The sequence below is a fragment of the Herpailurus yagouaroundi genome, unplaced genomic scaffold (genome assembly GCF_014898765.1).
Source record: "Herpailurus yagouaroundi ecotype Mexico unplaced genomic scaffold, PumYag 163, whole genome shotgun sequence".
Taxonomy (NCBI): Eukaryota; Metazoa; Chordata; class Mammalia; order Carnivora; family Felidae; genus Herpailurus; species Herpailurus yagouaroundi.
The window spans coordinates 9,994,739-10,021,242 of record NW_024412404.1 but is presented as its reverse complement, the minus strand read 5'-3'; the positions used below and the strand labels follow the sequence as shown (position 1 = coordinate 10,021,242).

The following is a 26,504-nucleotide window of genomic DNA, read 5'->3' as shown; positions in this document are numbered from 1 at the left end:
ATATGGTTTCAACGTCAGGAAATTTAATATTGGTAAAATACTTTTGTCTGATCTGTCCACACTTTTGTCCAATAATGTCCTTCCTTCATACCATCTTTTCCCCTCCAGGACAGGATCTAGTCTGGGTACATCTAGTATTTTGAATACTGAGGCTGGCTGACTCAGTTGGAATAGCATGTGACTCTTGATCTTGGGGTTGTGAGTTTGAGCCCCATGTTGAGTGTAGAGATTATTTAAATAAATAAACATTAAAAAAATATTTATTGAAATATTTATTATTTTTTTATTATTTTTTTTTTAATTTTTTTTTTCAATGTTTATTTATTTTTGGGACAGAGAGAGACAGAGCATGAACGGGGGAGGGGCAGAGAGAGAGGGAGACACAGAATCGGAAACAGGCTCCAGGCTCCGAGCCATCAGCCCAGAGCCCGACGCAGGGCTCGAACTCACGGACCGCGAGATCGTGACCTGGTTGAAGTCGGACACTTAACCGACTGCGCCACCCAGGCGCCCCTGAAATATTTATTTTTGAAGGAAAGAGAGCATGAGCAGGGTAGTGGCAGAGTGAGACGGAGACACAGAATCTGAAGCAGGCTCCAGGCTCTGAACTGTCAGCACAGAGCCTAATATGGGGCTTGAACTCATGAGCTGTGAGGTCATGACCTGAACTGAAATTGGATGCTTAACCGACTGAGCCACCCAGGCGCCCCAAAAATAAATAACATTTTTGATAATTATTGCCAAATTGTTCTCTATAGGCATTGTATTAGTTTACATGAATCCTTGTTTTCCCGCATTCTCGCCTACGTCTTCTTTTATCAACTGGAAGTTGCCAGATTTGAAGCAGCCTTTTGTAAGGATAACCTTTGCCTCTGGTATTCTGAATGTATGATCATTTGGGGTATTTTGGTATTAGCAGTTGCTCTCTGGCTTGAGGAATTTCAGCTTCTCTTTCAGCTTGAGGTTGCTGCTATGCCCAGGAGACACAATCTTGGCAGAGCTAGGGTTGCTAATTTTGTCTTCCCTGCTGAACCAGTTTTGGAGGGCTCAGAGGGTTCTGCTCTCTTTATTTTTAAGGTTGAATAATATTCCATTGTACATATGTACCACATTAAAAAAAGATTTTTTTAAAAATGTCTGTTTATTATTGAGAGAGAGTGCATGAGCAGGGAAGGGGCAGAGAGTAGGGAGGACAGAGGATCCGAAGCGGGCTCTGTGCTAACAGCAGCGAGCCCCAAATGGGCTTGAACCCACCAACCATGAGATCATGACCTGAGCTGAAGTCAGGCACTTAACTGAGCTATCCAGGCACCCCAACAGAAGATTTTATTTATTTATTTTTTAAGTAAACTCTATCCCCAATGTGGGGCTTGAACTCATGACCCTGAGATCAAGAGTTATATGTTCTATGATTGAGCCAGCCAAGTGCCCCATGTATACACCGCGTTATATATCCGTTAATTAGTTGCTGAGTAACTTAAGTTGCTTATTTGGATATTTTTGTCCTTACTTACTTTTTTCATATTCATGCTTTCATGTTTAATCTCTTATTTTGGCAGGTATCGCTTAAATTTGAATCAAGATGAGATAAAACAAGAAGTAGAGGAGTATCTTCCTTCATTTTCTAAATGGGCCGGAGATTTCATGCATAAATATATTTCAACTGACTTCCCTCAGATGCAGCTCTCTCTGTAAGAAACTCATTTTGTTTATATGGTGTTCATATGTTCAGATTAGGATTTTATTCTGTATGTTGAATTAAAGCTTTTTAAAAGGTCAAGTTATTACAACTAGCTTTTGTTTGCTTATTTTATAAATTACAGTTCTGAGTGTCTTTCCAAAACCAAAAATAATCTAGTGAATAAAAATTCTATTTTCACTATAATAAACTCTTCTGATTTTTGTATGTCAGTATGTTTTTTAAATAACCAATTTGTAAATATTGTGGGGGTCCTAATTTCATATATATTTCTATTACTATCATATATGGACTATGTCATCTGTTGATTGTCCTGTGGATTTGTGCTTTATGTTTAAATCCTGCATTTAACCATTTAATGCTGTTTGGCATTGGGATTTTATTGTTTTCCTCCTTAAAGTAGCATTGATAATAGGTAATACTTTTTTTTTCTCTTTCATTATTTACTCATTCAAGAAATATTTATTGAATGCTTAATATGTGCCAAGTAATGATGTTCTATGTGCTGGGATTATCGTATGAAAAAAAAGCAGCTGACTTCAAGGTGCTTCTAGACTACTGAACAAGTAAATAACAGGGGGCTGGATTGTGATAAATGCAGTGTGGAATAATGTGAGAAGGAAAGTGGAGTTGGTAGTGGTGGTGGTGGGACATGTTTCCACTGAATGGTTGTGAAAGGCCTCTGTAATAAGCTGGTGTTGAGGTGAAGCCTGAAGGAAATCAAGGAGGTAACCGTGCAGCTGTGTCCAGGAAGAACGTTCCAGGTAAAAGCCCTGGGTGATGCACACTTGCCAGGGTGGCCGGAGCAGAGTGAGACAGGAAGGAGCAGAAGTAGCTTTCCTGGGGCCTTGGAAGAAGCCATGTCAGGACTTTGGCTGCTGTTCTGATTAGATAAGAAGCCACTGGAGAGTTTGCACAGAGGGTTTTGATTTAACTTTTTTTTTTTTTAAATGAGCAACATTTTCTTTTTCTTTTTTTTTTGAATAGGCACGGCTTCCATTCATGTAAATATTCTTAACTTTTTCTTAATATTCTTAATATTTGTTTTCAATATTCTTAGTATTTTATCTCAGGACATTTTGTGATCTGAATAACTTGTTTAAGACTTGTGCAACAGAAATCTTGGGAACCGTCAGTTCCTTTGATCAATTTGTTTTCTGAGGTTCCCTGGTTCAAAGGACAGCAGTGACTGGGTTGGCTTAGTTGGTTAAGTGTCTGACTTAGATTCATGTCATGATCTTGCATTTCTATGGATTCAAGCCCTGCATCAGGCACTGCTGACACCTCTAAGCCTGGATCCTGCTTCAGATTCTGTGTCTCCTCTCTCTGCCCCTCCCCCTCTTGCACTCTATCTCTCAAAAATAAACATTAAAAAAAAATTTTTTTTTAATAAAGAAAAAAGGAGATACTGAGACCAGATGTGAATCCCAGTTTTGCCACAATTTAGCTGTGTGACTTAACCCCTGTACTAGTTTATGCATTGCTCAGATTTACTTTTAAAAGGCTCATTCTGGCTGCTTTTTTGGGACTATGATGTAGGCTAAGGGCAGAGGTAGACCAATTTGGAGGCTCTTTCGAGAATTCCAAGTAAGAGAAGCCGGTGGCTTAGACCACAGTGAGAGTTGTGGAAGTGATGAGAATCAGTTGGATTTTGGTCAGACTTGAGAGGTGGAACTGATAGATTTTGGATTGGATGTGGAGTAAGAGGGAAAGAATAGTCAGCAGTGATTCTAGGGGAGCAGGTGTGTTTAGAAGGGCATCAAGAGAGACTGGTAGAGGAGGATTTGGAGACAGGGAGTTAGACAACCATACTGAGAGGTTGTTCTATGAAAGAACACACAGAAATGGAATGGTAGGCAGAGGCTCATGTGGGGTTAAGAGAGATTTGCTGTTGTTTTGAAGATGGGAAGTATGACATGTTCATATGCTGACAGGGAGAGTTCCACAGAGAAGGCAGAATTCATCCTGAGAGATGGGAGAGTTCAGTTATGTCTTGAGTATGGAGAAGGAATGAGGGTACACTAGTGGAAGGGTTGACTATGAGAACACTTATTTCCTGGCATTGAAATCTCAGAAGTGGACTATTTCATCAAAGATATTTAGAAATTTTACAACATTTTACATATTGCTAGAATTCTCTGAGAATTTTGTAATCATTTTAGAAGGTTGCTAGTAATGTTTAATGTCCTGTGTCTGGGGTGCCTGGGTGGCTCAGTCGGTTAAGTGTCAGACTCTTGATTTTGGCTCAGGTTTTGATCTCACAGTTGTGAGATCCAGCCCCAAGTCAGGCAGCACAGAAGTTTCTTGGGATTTTCTCTTCGTCTCTGTCTCTCTGCTCTTCCCCCTGCATTGGGCTCTGTGCTGATAGCATGGAGCCTGCTTGGGATTCTCTCCCTCCCTTTCTCTGCCCCCTCCCTTGCTCACCCTCTTTCTTTGTCTCTCAAAAATAAATAAATAAGCTTTAAAAAAATGATAATTTAAGAAATCCTATATCTGCCAGCAGGATTTTAATTATTTTTGTTTTGTTTTGTTTTGTTTTTAATTTTTTTTTTCAACGTTCATTTATTTTTGGGACGGAGAGAGACAGAGCATGAACGGGGGAGGGGCAGAGAGAGAGGGAGACACAGAATCGGAAACAGGCTCCAGGCTCCGAGCCATCAGCCCAGAGCCCGACGCGGGGCTCGAACTCACGGACCGCGAGATCGTGACCTGGCTGAAGTCGGACGCTTAACCGACTGCGCCACCCAGGCGCCCCTTAATTATTTTTATTTATTTTATTATTATTATTTACAGTTCAGTGACTCTCAGTATATTTGTAGAGTTGTGCACCATTACCACAATCAGTTTGCCAGGATTTAGATTTTTATATTATTTTATTATTTTTTTGATTTTGAAATACATATTTATTTATAAATTAAACTTTAAAAATAAACTAAATTTAATTTAATTTTTTTTAGAGAGAGAGAACACTTGAGCAGAGAGGGGGGCAGAAGAAATGAGAAAATCTTAAGCAGACTCCAGGGCTCAATCCCACGACCCTGGGATGATGACCTGAGCTGAAATCAAGAGTAGGATGCTTAACTGACTGAGCCACCTAGGTGCCCCCTTGTAGTGTTTTGTTTTTTTTCAGTGTTTATTTATTTTTGAGAAAGAGAGCGCATGCAAGCTGGGCAGCAGCAGAGAGAAGGGGACAGAGGATCCAAAGTGGGCTCTGTGCTGACAGCAGCGAGACTGATGTGAGACTCGAACTTGTGAACCGTGAGATCATGACCTGAGCCAAAGTCCAACACCCAGGTGTCCCCCACCCAACCCCCAGCCTCTCCTTGTAGTGTTTTTTATAAATTTATAAATGCTTCATTCTTTGTTATTTCTTTGGAGCAGATTGCCTGTGTCTAGGATGGGGCATGGATCTTGGTACTTTAGTCTTCATTGTGATAAACAACTAAGTGTTTATTAAGTAGTCATTCTTTTCTTGATTCCTTGCATTGTTTTGTAGTATTTCTGTCATTCTGGTCTCTATTGATTTTCTGTAATAATTACAAGCTGAATTTTTTATTTCTCTTGTTCCTAATTCTTTCTTTATCCTTATTTACCCTCCCACACTACACACCTTTCTTTTCCTTTCTTGTTTATTTTGGAGTTCTTTAAATTTGCTTAAAAGTTAAAATTGTAGTGAATATCCATTTTCATGATTGTTTCAGATATTAGCTTTTCTTTTACTCTTTAATTGTTTTAGCATTTTGTCTCCATGTTTTTTCTTTTGGTTAAAACTTATTGTTTTTGCAGTCATAAGCTGCATTTTCTCATAGACTCATGGACTTAACCTATTCAGCAAACATGTATTCCATATGCTGTGTCTGTGCTCAGGATTATGCTAGGTACTAGTGTTACAGGGAGACTAACTCTCTCCAAAACTCTGTTGCTGGTAGTTGAAAACATAGGAGTGGAGGGCATTGCTCAAAGAAAACATGCAGGGCAACAGAAGAGGCACAGAACTCTGGGAGGTAAGGGTGTGCTATGTAAGGACAGAGGGGGAGATGAGTAGACTCCATCAAAGGAGGCTGAGGGATTAGGATGGATCAACAAGGGATTTGGTAGGCTGGAAGAAGTATATCAGGAAGCTGGGGAAAGGGTGGGATTCAGAGTTGTCTTTGACTTGAAATGTAGTGTGACTTGTTTAGGTTTTATATGAAAAACAGTGATGGAGTTGAGTCTATAGTAGGAACCAAGATTCCCAGCTCAGTGTTCTCATCTCTGTGTTTTGGTATAAGATTTTTCTTTGTCTCAGTTATTTCTAATGGAATCTTATATGTCTGTGAAGAAGGCACTCCTCTGTAGTTTAGCTTGTGCCCTTTTCCCAGCAGTTTATAGCCAGTCTTTAAAAAAACAAAACAAAACCAAACCAACGACAACAAAAAACTTAGTATATAGCACAGAGAATGAGTCCTTTATTTATTTATTTTTTAATTTTTTAATGTTTATTTTGAGAAAGAGAGAGAGAGAGAGAGAGAGACTGTGTGAGCAGGGGAGGAGCAGAGAGAGAAAGAGACACAGAATCTGAATCAGGCTCCAGGCTCTGAGCTATCAGCACAGAACTTGATGCAGGGCTCAAACTAACAAGCCGTGACATCATGACCTATGCCAAAGTCAGATGCTTAACCAACTAAGTCACCCAGGCATCCCAAGAATGAGACCTTTAAAAGCCTTTTAAAGAGACAACTTTCTCATCAATTGGTGGTAAATGTAGATTTTCTTCATTTTCATGATACTCTATTCTCCATCAGGTCCTTCTTGAAGGAGTTTTATAGCATTATGTTGATTAAAATCATAGTAGTTGAATTCAAATACTGTCATTTGTTCCACAGATCTAGGTGTAAAATCACATTACTCTTTTTTCTAGGGGAATGAATTTTATTAGCAACATTAACAGTTTCATTACCTATCTTCTATTAAGTATATATGTAACATTTTGTGAATAATAAAGTTTGTGTTATTTCACCACATATTTGAATATATAACACGATTAGATAACATTTGGATAGAGAAAACAATAATATTTAAGAAATTTCAGATAAGTTGTAGCTTTCTTGAATTTCATACATACCTGGAGATTATATTTGAAGCATCCTGAAACAGCTAAAAAAGTGACTGAAGGGGGCGCCTGGGTGGCTCTGTCGGTTAAGCATCCGACTTCGGCTCAGGTCATGGTCTCACGTTCCGTTAGTTCAAGCCCCGCGTCGGGCTCTGTGCTGACAGCTCAGAGTCTGGAGCCTGTTTCGGATTCTGTGTCTCCCTCTCTCTCTGCTCCTCCCCTGTTCATGCTCTGTCTCTCTCTGTCTCAAAAATAAATGTTAAAAAAAATTAAAAAAAAAAAGTGACTGAAGGTGGCAATTTTTCTCTTAAAAAATATTCTCATTTGTTAAGAAATAGCTGCTGATGTAAATAAATAACATAAAATTAGTAAACCAGAGTCAACTAAATCATGTATTCTGATGGTTATAATAAATCTCAATTTTTATATGTCATAAAATACTTAAAAAAAATTTTTTTTTTTTTTTTTGAGAGAGAGTGAGCCTGTGAACCAAGAAGGGGCAGAGAGAGAGGGAGAGAGAGAATGCCAAGCAGGCTCTGCACCATCATTGCAGAGCCACATGTGGGGCCCAAACCCACGAACCGTGAGATCATGACCCAAGCCGAAATTAAGACTGCTTAACTGATTGAGTCACCCAGGTGCCCTTAAACTACATTTTATTACTAGAAAAATTTTCCTTTTCATGTAAGATTTCCATTAGATTTAATATCTTATTTGGCTTTGAGTCTGAAATAGGATTAATAAAAGTTAGTGCTTATCTGACTTTTCTCCTGAAGAATAACTTACTGCTCTGAAAATAAATCTTAGATTATTTTAGATTAAATCTTAGATCTAAGAAAAGTATAAGAGGCTTGGAAAGTTATTTTCATCCCCTAATTCCTTTGATGTTTATAGATTTTTTTTTTCCTCCTTCCTGTGCTCTTGGCTTTTTTAACAGTTAAGATATTAAACTCAGAACCTCTTGTAATACAAACAACAATGCTGAGTACTTAGTTTTAAATATCGATAGTGACAGAGATGGATTCATTTAATGATTAAGTAAAGAAAACAATGAGGAAATGTAGGAGCACATGAGGTCCTTTTGAAGATAGTTGTGGGGAGTATAGCGGTGAAGTGTTGGATAATCAAGACACACACTGCATAGGTGATGGGGAAAGGTAGCTCATACACAGTTTAATATGGTGTTAATGAAGAACACACCTTTGCTACCCTGGGTGCAACCATATTCAAGCCATTTTATATTAATCAGTGTAATAATTGTGTACCAGAATATTCAGATTGGTATTGTGGCTTCCATAGTCTAAATAGACTTCTGTAGTAATCTAGGACTGGGGAATTTAAAGGCCCAAGTTAGGAAGATTGTAGTAGAAATGAACTGAAAAGGATAGATGATAAACATTTAAGAAAATTTAAATTACATTAGTTAGAGGCTATAGGATAGCAGTTCTCAAACTTGAGCATGCATCAGGATCACTTGCAGAGTTTGTGAAACAAATTGCTTGGCTTCACCTAGAGAGTTTCTGATTGAGTAGGTCTGGAGTGGAGCCTGAGAATTTGCTTTTATAACAAGTTCCCAGGTGATGCTGATGCTGCCAGTCTAGGAGCCACACTTTGAGAATCACTGCTATAAAGGTATGTGGATGGTTTCCCATCCCCACATTCTCTGTTGTAAAATGAAGTTAATGCCAGCATATGAGAAACGAGCTGAGTGTTCTAATTAAGTATTTTTGTGTTTTGTTTTTTAGGCCAAGTGATGGTAGTAACAATAATTCAACATGTAATATTGAAGTCATAAATTCATTGGATATTGAAGAAAGCATTTGGTCCCCTAGGTTTGGATTGAAAGGCAAAATAGATGTCACAGTTGGTGTGAAAATACATCGAGGATATAAAACGAAATATAAGATAATGCCTTTGGAACTTAAAACTGGCAAAGAATTAAATTCTATTGAACATCGTAGTCAGGTGGGTATAAGTCTTAATAAGAAAATTGGGAGTTTCTGGGTGGGTCAGTTGGTTAAGTGTCTGATTCTTGATTTTGGCTCAAGTCATCTCATGGTTTGTAGATCAAGTCGTGTGTCGTGCTTGAGATTCTCTCTCTCTACCCCTTCTCCACTTGCACTCTCTCTCAAAATAAATACACATTTAAAAAATATACATATTTGGGGCGCCTGGGTGGCTCAGTCGGTTAAACGTCTGACTTGAGCTTAAGTCATGATCTCATGGTTTGTGGGTGCTAGTCCCATGCGGGCCCTGTGTTGACAGTTCAGAGCCTCGAGCCTGCTTCAGATTCTGTGTCTCCCTCTCTCCCTGCCTCTTCCCCGCTCATACTCTGTCTCCCTCTCTTTCTCGCTCTCAAAAATAAATAAAACATTAAAACAATAAAAAAAAAATAGGTTTGAAAAAAATGTAGGTCTGCTTACATATTTTGGTTCAATTTGTATAATTGTTATTTAAGTTTCATATAGTTTTTTTTTTTTTTTTTTTAAATAATCTCTACACCCAACATGGGGCTCAAACTCATGACTCCTAAATCAAGAGTCATATGTTCTTCTAACTGAGCCAGCCAGGAGCCCCTCAGTCCTTTTCAATTTGGGACGTACCCAGAGTACTCAATTTGTTTATAAATGTATACATAGCTATAGCAGAAAGTTTTCCCCAGCAAAGAAATATGATAGCTGAATTTGTAGGCCAGTGTTGCCAAGTTTATGCTGCCAAACTATGAAACAGATACTCCTAAAAAAATAATTCTTTGGTGATAAAAGTTGCAGAAACCAAGTATATTTGAAGATGTAATGATGCATGTTAGCGTATTAAAGTTTCTGAGAAATCTTAAAGTAATATGGATTTGTATTTGGTATGTATAAACCCAACAGTCTTTTATTGTCTTCCAAAACGATCTGGAATTTATATTATTTATAATGACTTAAAGCAATTAACATGAAATTTTATTTTGTTTTCTAATTATTTTCTTTTTGAAATTTTTTTTATTTTTCATTTAATTTATTTTTTTAAATTTACATTCAAGTTAGTTGTCATATAGTACAACAGTGATTTCAGTAGATTCCTTACTGCCCCTTACCTATTTAGCCCATCCGCCCCTCCCAATTTTCTCATTATTTTCATTCCCTCTGCCCATCTCCACATTGGCAGTCTGTGGCATATTCTAAACAGTTGTGGTTTTTTTTTTAAGCTTATTTATTTATTTTGAGAGAGAGAGCGCGCACATGTGGAGGAGGAGCAGAGAGAGAGACAAGGGGAGAGAGAATCCCAGGCAGGCTCCATACTATCAGTGCAGAGCCCAATGTGGGGCTTGAACCCACCAACTGCAAGATGATGCCCCGAGCCAAAATCAAGAGTTGGATGCTTAACTGACTGAGCCCAGATGCCCCAAATATTTTTTTAAGTTTATTTATGTTCTAGACAGTTTTATACCAACAAAGGTAAAACTAAAAGATAGTACTATTATTGTATTTTTATGGTATAATATATATTATGGGAATAAATAATATAATAACATAGCATTTGTAATATAACTTAAATTTCCTTTTGCCCTTGGAATTTTACATGATATTTTAGCAGATTTTTTTTTTTTTTTTTTTTTTTTAGTTTCAACAGATTTTATATAAAGTACTGTTCAGATTCAAAATACTTAATCAGCGATTAAAGGGACTTGTTCTCATTAAATCTGTCTCACCATTCTTAATTGTATACCCATCACCAAATGTTCCCATGCAAGCTTTTCCATTTGGGAATTGGTGTTTCACCCCTTATTGGGTTTTACAGATATTGGAGGTAGAGGAAAAAATAGATTTCTGCTATTAGAAGACTTGAACTTTTCACTTTGGCAATACAGGAAGGGCTAAAATAATGAATTAAATATTAAATTAATTAAAGATTAAAGCTCTCTTGAGGAAGGAAAATCATGCCAAGATATAAGAAAAGCTGTTTTTGAAGTCAGAGATTTGAAAAAAAGTGTTCTATGTACATGTGACTGAAAATTTTACTTTTTTTTTAATGACAAGTTTGATTGACATCACTTTTGATTGCTAAAAGGAAGAGAAATATAAAAGCATTTTAGCATCTAAAGTTGTCAAGATTCAAAGACATTCTAAGGTTGCCATTCTGACTTTACCTTCAAGAATATTGTATACAAAGAATATTAATTGAAATTAATTTTAGTCAGTTGAAACTTTTATCTTTGCAAGAAGAGAAGCTACAAGAAGAATTTTAAGAATAAAATAGTATTTCTTGTATTAAAACACGAGGAAAATGATTAGAGCAAGGCTCAACCAAAATATTGGAATTTATGGGGCGCCTGGGTGGCTCAGTCGGTTGGGCGGCCGACTTCGGCTCAGGTCATGATCTCGCGGTCTGTGAGTTTGAGCCCCGCGTCGGGCTCTGTGCTGACAGCTCGGAGCCTGAAGCCTGTTTCAGATTCTGTGTCTCTGTCTCTCTGACCCTCCCCCATTCATGCTCTCTCTCTGTCTCAAAAATAAATAAACGTTAAAAAAATTTTTTTTTTTTTTTTAAATATTGGAATTTATATTGCATATTCACTATTCAAGAATGAAGGAGAGGGGCGCCTGGGTGGCGCAGTCGGTTGGGCGTCCGACTTCAGCCAGGTCATGATCTCGCGGTCCGTGGGTTCGAGCCCCGCGTCGGGGCTGGGCTGAGCTGGGCTGATGGCTCAGAGCCTGGAGCCTGTTTCCGATTCTGTGTCTCCCTCTCTCTCTGCCCCTCCCCCGTTCATGCTGTGTCTCTCTCTGTCCCAAAAATAAATAAATGTTGAAAAAAAAAAATTAAAAAAAAAAAAAAAGAATGAAGGAGAGGCGCCTGGGTGGCTCAGTGGGTTGAGAATCTGACTCTTAATTTCCGCTCAGGTCATGACCCCAGGGTCGTGGGATTGAGCCCCAGGTTGGGCTCTGGGCAGAAGATGGAGCCTGCTTATGATTCTCTCTCCCTCTGCCACTTTCCCCTAGTCATGTGTGTGCGTTCTCTCTCTCTCTCCCTCTCTCTCTCTCTAAAATTAACAACAACAACAAAAAGTAAAAAAGAGACATTGAAGAAATTATAGTAAACCATTGAGTTATATAGGTATTGGGGATGAGGAAAGATATATATCCCCTCTTAGAAGATCTGACTGTTTCACTTTGGTAATGCAGAAAAAGCTCATGTTACAGACTAACTTAATTTAAGGAAGGTCTTTATAAATGGATGTTACCAAAACTCATGTCTTTTTTCTTTTTTTTTTTTTTCTGTTTGTTTATTTATTGAGAGCAGGAGAGAGCACATGGGGAAGGGGCAGAGAGAGAGGGAAAGAGAATCCCAAGAAGGCTTCACACTCAGCACTGAGCCCCACGTGGGGTCGATCTCATGGACCATGAGATCATGACCTGAGCAGAAATCAAGAGTCAGATGCTCAAACAACTGAGCTCCCCAGGCCCCCCTAAATTTTGTTATTTTTTTGTCTTTTTTTTTTTTTTTAAGTTTATTTATTTGAGAGAGAGAAAGAGCAGGGAAGGGGCAGAGAAAGAAGGAGAGAGAGAATCCCACACAGGCTTTGTGCTGACAGTGCAGAGTCTGATGTGAGACTCAAACCCATGAATCATGAGATCATGGCCTGAGCCAGTCAGATGCTGAACCAACTTAGCCACCCAGGAGCCCCAATTTTGTTATTTTTTTAAAGTAAGCTCTCAGGGGCGCCTGGGTGGCGCAGTCGGTTAAGCGTCCGACTTCAACCAGGTCACGATCTCGCGGTCCATGAGTTCGAGCCCCACGTTGGGCTCTGGGCTGATGGCTCAGAGCCTGGAGCCTGTTTCCGATTCTGTGTCTCCCTCTCTCTCTGCCCCTCCCCCGTTCATGCTCTGTCTCTCTCTATCCCAAAAATAAATAAACGTTGAAAAAAAATTAAAAAAAAAAATAAATAAATAAAGTAAGCTCTCAGCATGGGGTTTGAATTCCCAACCTTGACATGAAGAGAGTCACATGCTCTGCTGACTGAGCCAGCCAGGCACCCCTAAAACACATTTTTAAAAAAAATGTTTGTAATGTTTATTTATTTTTGAGAGAGAGATGGAGACAGAACATGAATGGGGGCAGGGTGGGGGGGTGGGCAGAAGAGAGAGAAGACATAGAATCCAAAGCAGGCTCCAGGCTCTGAGCTGTCAGCACAGAGCCTGATGCAGGGCTCAAACTCACAAACCATGAGATCATGACCTGAGCCAAAGTTAGATGCCTAACTGACTGAGCCACCCAGGCACCCAAAACACATTTTTTAAAGGAAAAATATTATATGGAGCTATGATATCTAAACCAGCTTATAAAAAAAAAAAACAAAACCTGTTTAACTTGTGATACAGTTGAATTATAATAATACTGTAAAATTTCAACCCAATTTCCTTTTGTTACAATATAAGAAAATGTCATTTCAGATACTTTTCCCTTCTAATAAGTTCCAGCATCAGAGTTCTTTATATTCCTTCCTTCTGCCTCAGTTCCTTTGGAGGGAAAAATATCACAGAAGGAAACAATTTCAGATGACTCCCTTGGTCTACAGCCCCAAGGCTCTACCCTGTCACTTATGGATTCATTTTAATTTAAAAAAGTTTTTCAAAAGTTTTATTTGGTACCTATGCTGTATCAGGGAACACGAACACGAGTAGTATGTTTGTAAAACTGCCTCCCAAAACATGCTTCATAGGCTCAAATATTGAAGCAACAGCCCTTCATCAGGATATTATGTAAGGGCATCTTGATTTGGGATCAAGCACCACATCAGGTTCTGTGTTGACAGCCAGGAGCCTGCTTGGGATATTCTCTCTCTCTCTCTCTCTCTCTCTCTCTCTCTCTCTGTCTCTCTGCCCCTCCCCAGCTTTTGTGTGCATGCTCTCTCTCTCAAAATAAATAAAATTTAAAATATATATTTTATTTTTAAGTAATCTTTACATGCAATGGGGGGCTCCAACTCAAGCCCGAGATCAAGAGTCTTATGCTCTACTGACTGAGCCAGCCAGGTGCCCCATTATATTTTAAATATAGCTTAGAAAACAAGAATGTAATTATAATTTGACCTATGTAGGCATGTTAATTACAATGACTGGTGTTGGTATTTTAGAATGATTTAAAGACAAATCATTCAACATTTTCATCTTGGAAATCTCTTGGAAAACAAGCTAACTTGTTAGTAGGGTGTCTGTGACTGAATGACTTGCCATTACTGCTAAAGTGTTTTCACGAACTGTAAACCAGCTGTTTCTAACTTGTCTTAGATGGTTTCCCAGGAGAGCACCACATAAATTTAACACAGTTAATAATGACTCATGCTCTGCAAAAAGCAGTGAACACTGTAGAGTTAGTCTCACTTAGTTGTCCCAGTAACTATGACATAAGTAATACGCATTTTTGTGTTTAGTTCACTTATTTTATTTATTTTATTTAGTTCACTTATTTTAAACAGGGAAAATAGTGTCTAAAGTCTGTTAACTTCAGAATGTGAAATATAGTTTGGTTAATTTCCCTCTTTAATTTATTGGAAATCTAAATATTTACTAAGAAAAATTCTGTGTATCTCTTTTTGGTGTAAAACTGAGAAGTATAAACAGTGGTCATGTTATGAAAATTAAATATTTGTCATTGAATTATCCTGTTACCTCTACTAATTTGCCTTGTATTGTTTTCAAAATGGAAATAACTTCATTGACCTTTTGATTTTAAAATTACAATATGTGTTGATTGCTAAACATGCATGGAAATATGAGAGCTCAAGTTTTATTTGACAAAATGTACAATGTTTTTTCACAGCTTGTTCTGTACACACTGCTAAGTCAAGAGAGGAGAGCTGATCCAGAGGCCGGCCTGCTCCTTTACCTCAAGACTGGCCACATGTACCCTGTGCCCGCCAAACATCTTGATAAAAGAGGTTGAGCTGTTCTCTCTCAATTTACTTCCCTGGGTTTTGTTTGTTTTTTTTTTTCCTTTAACCTTTGGCAATCTGTGTATATACCTGGCAGTATCCACTATATTTGCTAGGCCTAATACAGGTTGTAATGTGTAGTTGTGGATTGATTGATTCATTGATTGATTGATTGTGGTATATTTTTAAAAGACTTTGAACAATATACTATATAGATGAAAACATTAACCTTTTAAAGTTTTATTGTTCAAAAATTTATTTTAAGCTTCCTGTCTTATATTTGAGACATTCTAGATAGCTGTATTCATCCTTAAAATTTAATTATAAATACCAACTTCACAATATTTACTGTTTATGAGATATATGGTTGTTTAAAAGAACTTATCAAGTGAGCAAAAGTTGAAGGAAATATATGCCAATTTGTTAACAGTGGTTATTCTAGTGTAATGGGAAGTACGAATGTTGTTTTATGTTTTTAAATCTGAAAGCTTTATGTGAGAAGGATATGTAATAAGCTTTACTTAATTCTTAAACTACCCCCCTTTTTCCCCCATAGAATTATTAAGGCTAAGAAACCAGATGGCATTCTCTTTGTCTAACCGTATTAGCAAATCTTCTGTTGGAAAGGAGAAGACAAACCTTGCTCCTTTGCCACAAATAATTGAGGAAGAGCAAACTTGTAAATACTGTTCACATGTTGGCAACTGTGCTCTTTATAGCAGGTAAAAACATTGCCTTCCAAAAGTATTCGTTCCAGTTAAGTATTTACTCAACTTAAAAGGATTTAACTTTGTTGTATGGTCTGGCATTGATGATTTCATTTTAGTTATTTTTCTTTGTGGGTAGTATTCCTAAAATGAAGAGAGTAGGGGGAATAAAAGCACAGTTCATATTTTGTAAGCAGCCTTTTTCCTTGGGGAATAATAGAATGCATTCTAAGCTTTTTCCAAAAGTGGTTACTTATTTTTGCTGCAAACAGTTTCTGGGGAAATGAAATAATTTTAGGACTTAATGGAATCTGGTTAAGGGACGTCTGGCTGGCTCAACTGGTGGAGCATGCGAATTGATCTCGGAGTTGTAAGTTTGAACCCCATGTAGAGTGTAGAGATTACTTAAAAATAAAAAATCTTTGGAGCACCTGGGCGGCTCAGTTGGTTGGGCGTCTGACTCTTGATTTCATCTCAGGTCATGATCTCATTGTTTGTGGAGTTGAGCCCTACTTCGGGCTTTGCACTGACAGTGGAGCCTCCTTGGGATTCTCTTTCTCCCTCTCTCTCTGCCCCTCCCCTACTGATGTCCTCTCTCTTTCTCTCTCTCTCTCTCTTTCTCAAGTAAACATTAAAAAAACTAATAATTTAAATTTAAAAAATTAAAAAACATTTTAATGTTTATTTATTTTTGAGAGAGAGAGAGTGCAAGCAGTGGAGGGGGAGAGAGACAGGGAGACACAGCATTTGAAGCAGGCTCCAGGTTCTGAGCTGTCAGCACAGAGCCCAACGCAGGGCTCAAACTCAACGAACCGTGAGATCATGACCTGAGCCGAAGTCAGACGCTCAACCGACTGAGCCACCCAGGTACCCCAAAATAAAAAATCTTAAAAAGAGAAAAAGGGAATTAGTATAGGAATTCTAAGTAACTTTTCTTAAATGATATTTAAGAAATCTTCCAGTTCTTAGTTGCTGTTTTAATTTCATGCCTTGTCTAGTTAAAAACAGGGAAATTGTTTCTTTTGGTATGATTCAACAGACTTGTTTTGTTTATAGATGTCTATTTTTCTTTTCTTTTTTTAAGATTTTTTTTTTTTTTAGGTGATCTCTATACCCAGCATGGGGCTCTAACTTCCAGTCTTGAGATAGAGTTGCATGCTTGGGGCGCCTGGGTGGCGCAGTCGGTTAAGCGTCCGACTTCAGCCAGGTCACGATCTCGCGGTCCGTGAGTTCGAGCCCCGCGTCAGGCTCTGGGCTGATGGCTCGGAGCCTGGAGCCTGTTTCAAATTCTGTGTCTCCCTCTCTCTCTGCCCCTCCCCCGTTCATGCTCTGTCTCTCTCTGTCCCCAAAATAAATTAAAAAAACGTTGAAAGAAAAAAAAAATTAAAAAAAGAAAAAGAGTTGCATGCTTTACCTACTAAGCTAGCCAGGTGCCTATATGTGTATTTTTCTATGTATGGGGAGTTTATTAGGTGTCTTATGGACCTTCGTAGGCCAGTGGAAATCTTGAAGGACACAAAAAAGTAGTTAGATGTAAATACAGAGTAGGAAACAATATCAAAGCAAGACCAAAGTTCTTTTGTTTAAGTCCAAAGTTCTAATTCAGTCTGTTCACATAAAGGACTTTTTTTTTTAATGTTTATTTATTTTTGAGAGAGACACAGAGCGTGACCAGGGGAGGGCCAGAGAGAGGGAGACACAGAATCCAAAGCAGGCTCTTGGCTCTGAGCTGTCAGCACAGAACTGTTTGCAGGGCTCGAACCCACGAACCATGAGATCATGACCTAAGCCGAAGTTGGACACAACCGAGCCACCCAAGCGCTCCCACATAAAGCACTTTTATTTATTTACTTTTTAATTTTTTTAATGTTTATTATTATTATTATTTTTGAGAGGGAGAGATGGAGTGCGAGCGGGGGAGGGGCAGAGAGAGGGAAACACAGATCAGAGGTAGGCTCCAGGCTGCCCACGAACCTTGAGATCATGACCTGAGCTGAAGTCAGACACTTAACCAGCTGAGCCACCCAGGTCCCCATAAAGGACTTTTAAAAGTATTTTATCGGGGCGCCTGGGTGGCGCAGTCGGTTAAGCGTCCGACTTCAGCCAGGTCACGATCTCGCGGTCCGTGAGTTCGAGCCCCGCGTCGGGCTCTGGGCTGATGGCTCAGAGCCTGGAGCCTGTTTCCGATTCTGTGTCTCCCTCTCTCTCTGCCCCTCCCTTGTTCATGCTCTGTCTCTCTCTGTCCCAAAAATAAATAAACGTTGAAAAAAAAAATTTTTTTAAAGTATTTTATCAAATAAATGATCTCTTAAAGGCAGAAGAAATCTTATTTTATTCTTTATGTTTTGTATGCCTCTATAACATTTCTTTCTATATAATAATCCCAAAATTAGTATTAAGTAGAATTTATATTCCATACAATTCTTCATGTTTTTATGTTGACATTCTTATGATACAGAGCTGGATGTACAATATTGTGATTTTGAGAAATGCAATTGTATAAAAAGCCAAGATTTGCTACACATAGGAATGAAAACTAGAGTATCCCAAACTTAAGTTAGGGTCATAGTCCTTAAAAGCAAAATAATGCAGTACTGGGTTTCTTATGCATTTTGTTTTATAAAAAGCCATTTTGCTTATAACATGTTGAAATGACTTTTAACGAAAATTAGGAGCTTTGGTTATAAGCTATGGTGATCATCATATACATGTGCTTATTTTAGAAATAGCCTCATTTTTATAGCTAGCCAGTCTAATATTTTATATACATCTCTGACTTGGAGCTATATCTTTAGAGCAGTTGAACAACAGATGGATGACAGTTCGGTCCCGATTGGCATGCTGCCCAAAATAAAAGAAGAAACCCAACATCTGAAGCTTTCACACTTGGAGTATTTCAGCCTTTGGTGTCTAATGTTAACCCTGGAGTCACAATCAAAGGATAATAAAAAGAATCACCAACATATATGGTTAATGCCTGCTTCAGAAATGTGAGTGGTCCATTTAATACAGTAAAACGTCAGTAACTTATATTAGCTAATGGGATGACATTTGGAAAAATGTCAGGATATGTAATAACATTTCAGAGATGTGCAGTTTCATATATTCATGCCAACTCTAGATGGCTATGAAGGAATTATTTCTAAGTAGAGCACAATTGTTACTTTTAGTAGGTTAAATATGACTTGAGAAATCTTATTTTAAAAATTATTGGTAAGTCCTTGTTTATCATTGAAAAGAGCATAAAGTTTAATATATCATAAGGTGAATTTTAGCATCCTAGTAGAGTACAAGTTAATGAAGTTACACTTAGTATTTTATAAAGTTTATATATTTAGTAAGTTCTGATACAGATTCAAATTTTCTAAAGTTGGTCCATCTTTCATTTTGTGAGATCTGTTTTTTTACAAGTTGCTTATAAATATGGATTCAAATTTTCTAAAGTTGGTCAGTCATTTTATGATATCTATTTTTTTTACAAGTTGCTTATAAATAAGTAATTTTGTTATCTTTACATAGTATTTTTCTTTAGTATTTAGTTGCTTTTGATCTACTTGTTTATAACTTTTGAGAATGAATATTGATTTTAATGTGACTTTAGAAATAATTGAATCATTTTCTTAATAGTAAATTTTAACACGAGTCATTACAGTGGATAAAGTGTAAGTAGCTTTTGATAGACTCCATAAGTATAGTGAATGTGTCAAGTGTACATGCCAACAAGCTTCTGAAGTTGTATAGCATTTAATAGTAGTGCCTGAGAGATTGTAAATGCTTAATACTTATCTCTTTGAAACAGTGGAATTATCAGTTTGCTTGCCATTATTTTAATAAGAATAATTACAAATCCTTTTATAAATACTAAAGAAATAGGCACTATTTTCTTCACATCAGGTTCAGGAAACTTTATTACCATTTGTTTTCTGTAATGTTACATGTATCAGCATATGAAGTTGAGGTATTGTTCAGAGTTCGAAGTGCTGATACATGTTGTTCAGAGAAACCAGCCTGTGGGTGCAACAAGGGATGTGCTTCCTTGCACTTGTCTAGGAATGGTTTGGTGAGAGATTATTTTAAAACTAACAGAATGTTTCCTTAGCATTTCTAACACTTCAATGTAGATTGTAGAAAATGTAAAAATGATGGACTCATTGTTACCATTATAACTTCCAGGGGTCAGAGGAACAAGTAAATTGTGGAAAAATGCAAATACAGTATTTATATATATGATGTAAATGGAAGCTTTTTCTCTTTCTCTCTGTTTCATAGGGAAGAGAGTGGCAACTGCATTGGAAACCTGATTAGAACAGAACGTGTAAAGACAGTTTGTGATGGGCAATATTTACATAATTTTCAACGTAAAAATGGTGCCATGCCTATCACAAATCTAATGGCAGGTGATAGAGTTATTTTAAGTGGAGAAGAGAGAACACTGTTTGCTTTGTCTAGGGGATATGTGAAGGAGATTAACATGACATCAGTAACCTGTTTATTAGACAGGTAATGAAAAGTTCCGTTGGAGGGGGTGGGTAACAGCTTTATTGATATGTAAATTACATACTATACTAGTCATTCGTTTAAAGTATACAATTCCATGGTTTTTAGTATATCCTTAGAGTTGTGCAGCCATCATCAAAGTCAGTTTTAGCATATTTTCATTACTCCAGAATGAACCCTTGTACCCTTTGGTATTCACACCCCTTACACTAGGGAGTCACCAGTTTCTTTTCTGTCTCTCTAAATGTGCCTGTTCTGAACATTTCCTATAAATGGGATTATGCAATATGTGGTCTTTTGTGACTGGCATTTTTCACGTAGCATACTGTTATTGAGATTCATCTTCATGGAGTAGCACATGTCAATACTTCATTCCCCCACTCCTTCCTTTTTTTTTTTTTTTTTAACTAATCCCTATGCCCAACCTAGGGCTTGAACTCTCCACCTCTAGGTGAAGAGTTGCATGCTCCGCCGACTGACCCAGCCAGGTGCCCCACTTCATTCCCTTTTCTTAAAAAAAGTGTAAAATTCACATAACACAAAATTAACCACTAGCCATTTAAAAACATACAGTTCAGTGACCTTTAATACATTCACAGTATATTGTGTAACTGTCACTTCTATCTAGTATTTTCATCACCCTGAAAGGAAACATTCCCATTAAGCAGTCTATCTCCCCTCAGTCCCTGGCAACAACTATTCTGTTTTCTGTCTCTATGGATGCATCTATTCTGGATATTTCATATAAATAGAATAAAAATATGTGTTGTTGTTGTTTATTGCCTAGTTTCTTTTACTTGGTATAATGTTTATGAGGTTCATCTAAGTTTTGGCATTTACCAGTACCTTATTTCTGTATGTCTGAATAATATTCTGTTATGTGGATAGGCCACATTTTGCTCCTCCATTTATCAGCTGATTGACATTTGACTTGTTTTCACATTTTGGGTGTTATAGCTAGTGTTGCTATAAATATACACATACAAATTTTTATGTGAATATATATATATATTTTAAATATTTTTTTATTAGTTTTCTTTATTTTTGAGGGGCAGAGAGAAAGAGGGAGACACAGAATCTGAAGTAGGCTCCAGACTCTGAGCTGTCAGCACAGAGCCCGATGAAGGGCCTGAACTCACGAACCGTGAGATCATGATCTGAACTAGTCGGATGCTCAAGTGACTGAGCCACCCAGGCGCCCCATATGTGAATATATTTTTTATCTTCCTTTGTAGGTACCTACCAGTGGTATTGCTGGGCTATGCACTATTTTGAGTTTAATATTTTGAGGAGCTACCAAACTGCCAAACATTTATCTAGCATGTTCTGTTTTATAATGCTTATGTGGACATAATCTGATCTAGTTCTCACAACCAGGCTAGACCCCCTTTGTCAGCTATGAAGCTTATTCTGAGCTCTCACCATTTCATTTTCTCCTTTTACAATGTATGCTGGTTGAATATGCAGGTTGGGAAGAGGGTGAGGTTAAGGGAGAGGGAAGAATAAAGCAGTGGTATAGAAGCAAGTGCTATTAACTGGGATCAGAACCACAGAATGAGGATCAGGTTCAGCAGGGATGAAGATTTGTTCAGTTTTGAATATATTCAGTTTCATAGCCTTGGTTTGGCCACGTAGAAAGAAACTGCTGCCTGCTGGATATCCAAACCTGAAGCTTGGGTGAGCAACCAGTTGGAAGAGGAATATGAGGTCAGAGCCACATAAGGGCTTGGAACCAAAGGGAAATTCCAAGGAAGAGCAGTATACAGGACCATGGAAGGAACCCTAGGGTTTGAGGAGCTGGAGGAAGAGTGGGAGAAGGCATCAGGAAAGAGACCTGTGCTCCAGGCTAGAAGAGAGAGGGGCCATGTGTTCAGGATCCTTCTGGGGGTAGTGAGCCCAGGCTAGACTGTAAACCAAGGCCTAGTGAATTGTCAGCAGATGTAGGTTCCTGATTAACTGCTTTGACCTTAGTGTCTTGTACCCTACTTTTCTCTCTTTTCCTGCCAGTCCACCCTTCTTCTATTGTCTTTGATTGGCAAGTATGAATTTTAGGGCCTAGTAGCCATTTTTAATAGCTATTCTGGCCCATTTACTCTTAGCAAACAGCAGTGTATTTCTTACATAGACTGACCGTGTTAAATGAAAAACATTTATGTACATTGTTTTGCTGTTGTAGGAACTTGTCAGTACTCCCAGAATCAACTTTGTTCAGATTGGACCAGGAAGAAAAGAATTGTGATATAGATACCCCATTAGGAAATCTTTCTAAATTGATGGAAAATACTCGTGTCAGGTTTGTAACAATGAATAAATCTGAAATTTACCCCACTTTCCTAAGGAATATTGCTAAAAGCATGTTTTTTCCTTGTCAGTCAGAAACTTCGAGATTTGATCATTGACTTTCGTGAACCTCAGTTTATATCCTACCTCAGTTCTGTTCTTCCACATGATGCAAAGGATACAGTTGCCTGCATTCTGAAAGGTATATGATAGTGAGCATGTCTTCTACCATTGTTCTTGGTTGTATTTATAATGTAATGTATGTCATAGTCTGTCGTGTTATTTATTTAACTTGCAGTTACAATTTTTGGACAGATTCTCTTAGGAAACAGTTTACATATACACTTTAACATCACTGTCACATTTTCTTATTGTGAAAAGACCTATTGGGGGTGCCTAGGTGGCTCAGTCGGTTAAGCATCTACCTTCAGCTCAGGTCATGATCTCACAGTTCCTGAGTTAAAGCCCCTCATAGGGCTCTGTGCTGACAGCTTAGAGCCTGGAGCCTGCTTCAGATTCTGTGTCTCCCTTTCTCTCTGCCCTTCCTCTCTTTGTGCTTTATATCTCTCTCTCAAAAATGCATAAACATTTAAAAAAGGAGGGAAGGAAGGAAGGAGGGAGGGAAGAAAGAAAGAGAAAAGAAAAGAAAAAAGAAAAAGAAAGAAAGAAAGAAAGAAAAAGAAAGAGACAAACAGATGTATTGAAGAACAGACTTGAATAGAGACTGCTTTCTTTTTTGAGAGAGAGAGAGAGAGAGAGAGAGTGAGTGAGTGAGCAGGGCAGAGGCAGAGAGAGGGAGACACAGAATCTGAAGCAGGCTCCAGGCTGCACTGTCAGCACAGAGCCCGATGTGGGGCTTGAAGTCATAAACTGTGAGATTATGACCTAAGCCGTAGACGGGGCTTAATGGACTGAGCCACCCAGTCACCCCAAGGCTACTTTTCTTCTAGTTAATTTGCTCACTGAAATCCAACATTCTTTTTCCCATTATTTTAAAATTTAAATGCAGGTTTGAATAAACCTCAGAGGCAAGCAATGAAAAAGGTACTTCTTTCAAAAGACTACACACTCATCGTGGGCATGCCTGGAACAGGAAAAACAACTACCATATGTACTCTTGTAAGGTTATTATTCTTTTGCTTAGAAACTAAGTATTTAAATCAGCTTCTCAGTTCAGACAGTGTGATGTCTGCTATCAAAAGGGCTGAATTTTAAATCAAGTCTTCATTTCAGATTAACCTTTTAGAATGACAGGAGAAATAGAAAAACTAAGTCACAAAAAATTGTAATCATGTTGTAGGTTTCCTGCATTTAGGATTGTCTGAGATCTCTTTCTGTTGGTGGCATGTATGTCATTGTATGTTTTCCTTCCCTTTAAAAAATGCCTGGTGGCTCAGTCGGCTAAGCATCTGACTTGGGCCCAGGTCATGATCTCGTGGTTTGTGAGTTCAAGCTTCACATCAGGCTCTCTGCTGTCAGCACAGAGACTGCTTCAGATCCTCTGTCTCCCTATCTCTGCCTCTCCCTTGCTTGCATGTGCGTGCATGTGTGCACACTTTTTTTCTGTCTCTCAAAAATAATAAATATTTCATATATAAATATAAATATTTATGTATATTTAAATATTATATGATATGTTTATATATTATAAATATAATGTTATATTTATACATTTTTAAATATTTAAAAAATTTTAAATATTTAAAAATATTTAAAAATTTTAAAATATATGTGTAAATATAAAATATTTATAAATATAATATTTATATAATAAATATAATTGTTTATAGAATATATATAAATATATAAATACAAATATTTAATAATAAACATTAAACAATAAAGTAAATAAAAATGGTAAATTTTATAGAAGTGGTTGAAATAGATTTTTCTGGTATTCTCCCTCCATGTCAGTAAATTTCTGTGCTAATCTTAGAATAACCAAAATGATGGCAACAAATATTTATCGATTAATACTGTGTGCAAGGCACTATTCAAAGTTCATATGTATTCAATTTTATTATCACTAATAATATGTTATTAACATATCCTTAATAACAATAATGTCATGTGATTGTCATAAAACACTTTAACTTAATAAAAAGTTACCTTGGCTCAGCTCTTAAGATATGCTTCCTAACTATTAAGTTTTCTGATTCTGTTTGAAAAATATAAGCATGTTAAAAATTATCTGGAATTAAAAATAATGCTATTTTCCTTTCTTTTATTCACTATTAGGTAAGAATTCTCTATGCCTGTGGTTTTAGTGTTTTGTTGACCAGCTATACACACTCTGCTGTTGACAATATTCTTTTGAAGTTAGCAAAGTTTAAAATAGGATTTTTGCGTTTGGGTCAGACTCAGAAGGTACATCTAGACATCCAGAAATTCACAGAGGAGGAAGTTTGCCGATCCAAGTCCATTACATCCTTAGCTCTTCTAGAAGAACTCTACAATAGTCATGTAAGTACAATTATTGAATGATAATGCCAACAGTAATTTTTGCAGCTAGAGTGATTGGAGTAATGGCATTATGGGAAATTCAGTCACGTTGACCAATTTATTAATTTATAATTTACTGTTTGCTTTTGAACTGAGACGAGGTTTCTGGTTTCTTATTCAGGGCTCCCATCTTCTAGATTAAAATACCCTAATAAAGGAAAACTTGTTGCTCTCTACTCAAAAACACTTCTGACACTAACTACCTGGAGTTAGTGCAGATTCCACAGGTTAGGGCTCAGTCCCAATAAGATTGTACTGCTCCTTTCAGTTCTCAGTTGTAAATCTGGGCCTTCTGTGTTATCTGCATAACCAGGCATAAATTGCGGTTCCCATGACCCCCTCCTTGGGTCGAGAATTTGCTAGAATGGCTCACAGAGTTCAAGTAAGTGCTTTACTTACTATATTACTGGATGTATTATGTAGGGTACAATTCAGGAACAGCCAGATGTAAGACATGCACAGGGTAAGGAATGTGGAGAGGGGCATGGAGCTCTATGCCCTCTGCAGATGAACCACCTTCCCAACACCAGGTGTTCATCAAACCAAAAGCTCTTCAAACCCCTTTGTTTAGGGTTTTTATGAAGAGTCCATCATGTAGGCATGATTGATTAAATCATTGGTGGTTGGTGATTAGCTCAATCCCCACCCCTCTCCCCTTCCCTGAGGTAGAGGGGAGGGGGTGGAGCTGAAAGTTTTGACTCTTTAATCTCTAGGTTTGTTCCTCTGGCAACCAACTCCCATCTCATTAGCATAAACTGAGGTGTGGTTGAAAGGGATTTATTATGAATAACAAAAGATATTCCTCTCACCCCTTGCACTCAGGAAATTCCAAGGGTTTTAGGATCTCTGTGCCAGAAACCCAGAGGAACACCAAACACATTATTATATTACATGTTACTATATTACTAATAATCGGGATTTCTTAGCAAGTTCAAATTCAAAGCAATGGTACATGAACAGACTTGTTATAGGTATTTCCAGACTTTGATATAGAACCTAGTTTTTATTTTATTATTTAATGTTTTGTATATATTTTTCTGGGAAGTGTTTTTGTTTTTTGTTTTTTTTTAAAGATTTTATTTTTAAGTAATCTCCACCCCTAATGGGGCTCGAACTCAACCCCCATGATCAAGAGTCACATGCTTTATTTACTGAGCCAGCCAGGTGCCCCTCTGGAATTAACTGATATTTTTGTCTGAAAAAAAATCTCTTAAAGTAAATGTAATAGGTTGTTCCTTCAAGTCCTTTGTCAAATGTCTATAGCAGTTACTGAAAAATTTTGAAGTGGCTAAGATGTATATCTGATTGACTTTTTAAAAATTAAACTTAGTATTTGAGATAACTATAGATTTGCATGCAGTAGTAAGAAATAATAGACATCATGTATATCCTTTGCCCAATGGCACCATTTTACAAAACTAGTAAAGAACTAGGATATTGACATTGATACTGTCTGGATATAGAATAGCTCCTTCAGAATAGCTCCTTTACCACAAGGATTACTTGTGTTGCACTTTTACAACTACACCCACTTCTTTTTTGCCCCACCCCCTCCTTAATCCCTAATAACCACTTGTCTGTTCTCCATTTCTACAATTTTGTCATTTCAAGAATGTTATATAAATGAGATCGTATAATATGTAATCTTCTGGGGTTGGTGTTTTTCACTTAGTCTAATGCCCTGGAGATTCAGATTGTTGAATGTGTCAATAGTTGGGTTTTTTTACTGGGGAGTATTGTTCCATTGTATGGATGTACCACAGTTTGTTTAACCATTCAATCACTGAAAACATCTGGATAGTTTTTGGCTGT

General features: G+C 37.5%; 1 protein-coding gene across 2 annotated transcripts in view; it reads left to right on the top strand.

Moving 5' to 3' along the window:
* DNA2 (DNA replication helicase/nuclease 2) overlaps window positions 1-26,504 on the top strand; it is a 52,362-nt gene that overhangs the window by 12,421 nt on the left and 13,437 nt on the right. For both annotated transcript variants that reach the window (XM_040485202.1, XM_040485203.1), the window contains exons 5-14: window positions 1,560-1,691; window positions 8,537-8,756; window positions 14,595-14,712; window positions 15,263-15,428; window positions 18,209-18,403; window positions 19,683-19,913; window positions 22,087-22,203; window positions 22,283-22,392; window positions 23,200-23,309; window positions 24,429-24,653. In XM_040485202.1, the coding sequence (XP_040341136.1) occupies window positions 1,560-1,691; window positions 8,537-8,756; window positions 14,595-14,712; window positions 15,263-15,428; window positions 18,209-18,403; window positions 19,683-19,913; window positions 22,087-22,203; window positions 22,283-22,392; window positions 23,200-23,309; window positions 24,429-24,653 (1,624 nt within the window). The remainder of the gene's footprint in view (window positions 1-1,559; window positions 1,692-8,536; window positions 8,757-14,594; window positions 14,713-15,262; window positions 15,429-18,208; window positions 18,404-19,682; window positions 19,914-22,086; window positions 22,204-22,282; window positions 22,393-23,199; window positions 23,310-24,428; window positions 24,654-26,504) is intronic.